The 2,500-nt window shown below is 39.9% G+C and overlaps 1 protein-coding gene across 1 annotated transcript in view; it reads left to right on the forward strand.

Moving 5' to 3' along the window:
* The window catches only part of LOC116400814 (putative E3 ubiquitin-protein ligase UBR7), a gene marked incomplete at its 3' end in the record, with an annotated part of 6,132 nt that overhangs the window by 1,747 nt on the left and 1,885 nt on the right, over positions 1–2,500 (forward strand). Inside the window, exons 3-4 of the mRNA XM_031878879.1 lie at positions 816–949; positions 1,063–1,123. Coding sequence (XP_031734739.1) covers positions 816–949; positions 1,063–1,123 — 195 coding nt within the window. The remainder of the gene's footprint in view (positions 1–815; positions 950–1,062; positions 1,124–2,500) is intronic.

Here is a 2,500-nt window from a genome sequence, read left to right on the forward strand (position 1 = left end):
TATATATATATATATATATATATATATATATATATATATATATATATATATATATATATTATATATATTATAAGAGTCAGTGAACTCCCACATTAAACACACATATTGTTCCTCTTACCAATGCTAGTTATTAATCTGTACCATGTCAAAATGGCGGCTTTGTACAGCAGCTCTTTCTCACCGTTGAGCTTGTTCCTCCAGTTTCTGTAACATACTTAGTTTTTATAGTATTATTTAAATTACTTTTTAAACTTCGGTCTCTGTACTGTTTGGTGCACCGTTTACAACCACTCCTGTGGATCCAGCACATAACCATGGCCCCTTTGTTAGCATTCTGCAACACGACCGTGATGCTACCGGAGGAGAGACCAGAGGTTCCTCTACGAGCTGAGGAGGAGAGACGATATTAAGTTCTCTCTTCCGTCCTCTCTTCCCTCCTCTCCTCCGTCCTCATGAGGAATGTGAGACCTGTCATTAGAGTAAAGACCTGCAGTGTAACTGTCTGCTCTATGAGACATAACTCTGGACAGTTTCTGGATAATTCTGGTGGACAGGATGAAGGAGGTCTGGAGGAGGTCTGGCAGTATTTAATGATGACGTATTATTCCCCCCCCTGCTAACGCTGATGCTGCCTGTGATGTCATCCACTCAAACACTAACTGGCTGCAGAGTGACGTCATGACTTTAATCATGAGCCTCCATCATTCACTCAATATGTTATAATCTCATCACCTCCCCCTGAGAAGACCTGATCCTCCTGCTCCTCCTCCTCCTATATGTGTGTTTGTTTATATATGTGTTTATATGTGTTTCAGGGCTATGTGAAGCGTCAGGCTCTGTATGCCTGTAACAGCTGCAGACCAAAGGGAGGAGAAGCAGCAGGAGTCTGTCTGGCCTGCTCATACAAATGTCACGAAGGTCATGACCTCTTTGAACTCTACACCAAGAGGTAAACAAATAAACTCTTCAGCTTTCTGTAAACAAACAAACAAACTGTTCTCCTGCTTTCAGTAAACAAACTGTACCTCTCTTTTCTGTAAACAAACTTTCTGTTTTCTGTAGGAACTTCCGCTGTGACTGTGGAAACAGGAAGTTCACAGAGTTGCAGTGTAAACTCCACCCTGTGAGTTCACATCAGATTTATTTACATGTTATTTAATGGTTCTGATGATTAACTGTAATCTGTGTAAACTGGTCCCCATAAAGACAGAAAGTCTGGTGTGTGTAGATTGATACCAAAGGTTAGGGTAATCCAATTATCAACTCCTGTTATTGATCTGATTCTGAAATGTACGTTGTGTTTTTGCCAAATGATGAACTACTTTCAGTGGATAGGATGACTGTCAAAAAGCATCGATAAGAGGAAGCAGTCATTGAAATTGACCAATACAGTATGATTATCTTGATCTGTTCTTTTATTTGGTGCCAAACATAAAATATTGTATGCGTCTATTTCATTAACTCTAAAAGATGAACAGATAATTGATCGAGGTGGTAAATTTCATCCTGAGTCACGTGACATGAGATTCTAAGGAACCGGTGTCGGTTCCCATCCATAGTAGTAAATCCCTAAATCCTTGTCCGATGGTTGCTTACACATGTATTTAACATTTATTAGGGCCCGAGCACCGACAACGTCAGGCCGCGAGGTCCCTATTGAAACTGTAGGAATTCTTATTATTATTATTCTTTTTCTCTCGAATGAAACGCCTTTTCGGGGGCTTTATCATGTCCCCAACATCCCCATATTTGGCGAGCATATCAGGACCGCGAGAAAATTAGATATTTTATGGGTCCCATGCTCGAGCATGACAAAATTGCTCGCTAGCGCCCCCTAGAATTTGGAAAGGCAAGCCCCGACAGCCTGTATGTCCAAATGACTTAAAATTTTACGGACATGAGCAACTGAATGGCCAAATCCCAATGTCCCCCCTTACGGACTCACAGACTTTGAGGCGCGCTCCCTTGAAGTCCGTGAGGGTTTAGGGATGTCCCACTGTCAAATCATCAAGTGCTTGAGTCTCTCGTAGACATGTTGAGCCCTTTATGAACCCTTTCATAAAGATTTGTGGGTAATTCCTAAGGGAATTACCCACAAATCATTGCAATGTGATGTTAAACACGGGGTAACCGGTGGACGCAGGAGACGTTAAAAAAAAAAAAAAAAGGTCAACAAAGAGGACTGATCACGTGTGTTCAGTCTTATTAAATTTACTCAGAAACATTAAGGGTTAAAGATGGAACAAAAAATAAGCATGAAATCAGAAGATATTTATTTATTTATTCATCAAATATTTGATTTTGTCATTGAAGCTGTTTTGACAAACACGAGTAAATAGATGATATGAAATTACCTCTCATCTAGTGAGGAAAGAGCCTGAAGACGTTCACATCAGGGAGTACAAAGTATACAATAAATACACACAATTATACATCATATTTTTTGTCGTTTTCATGGTAACGTAATATGTTGCAGCATAGTGCTGTCCCATACCTATTA

The sequence above is a fragment of the Anarrhichthys ocellatus genome, unplaced genomic scaffold (genome assembly GCF_004355925.1).
Source record: "Anarrhichthys ocellatus isolate YVR2014 unplaced genomic scaffold, GSC_Weel_1.0 scaffold208, whole genome shotgun sequence".
Lineage (NCBI taxonomy): Eukaryota > Metazoa > Chordata > Actinopteri > Perciformes > Anarhichadidae > Anarrhichthys > Anarrhichthys ocellatus.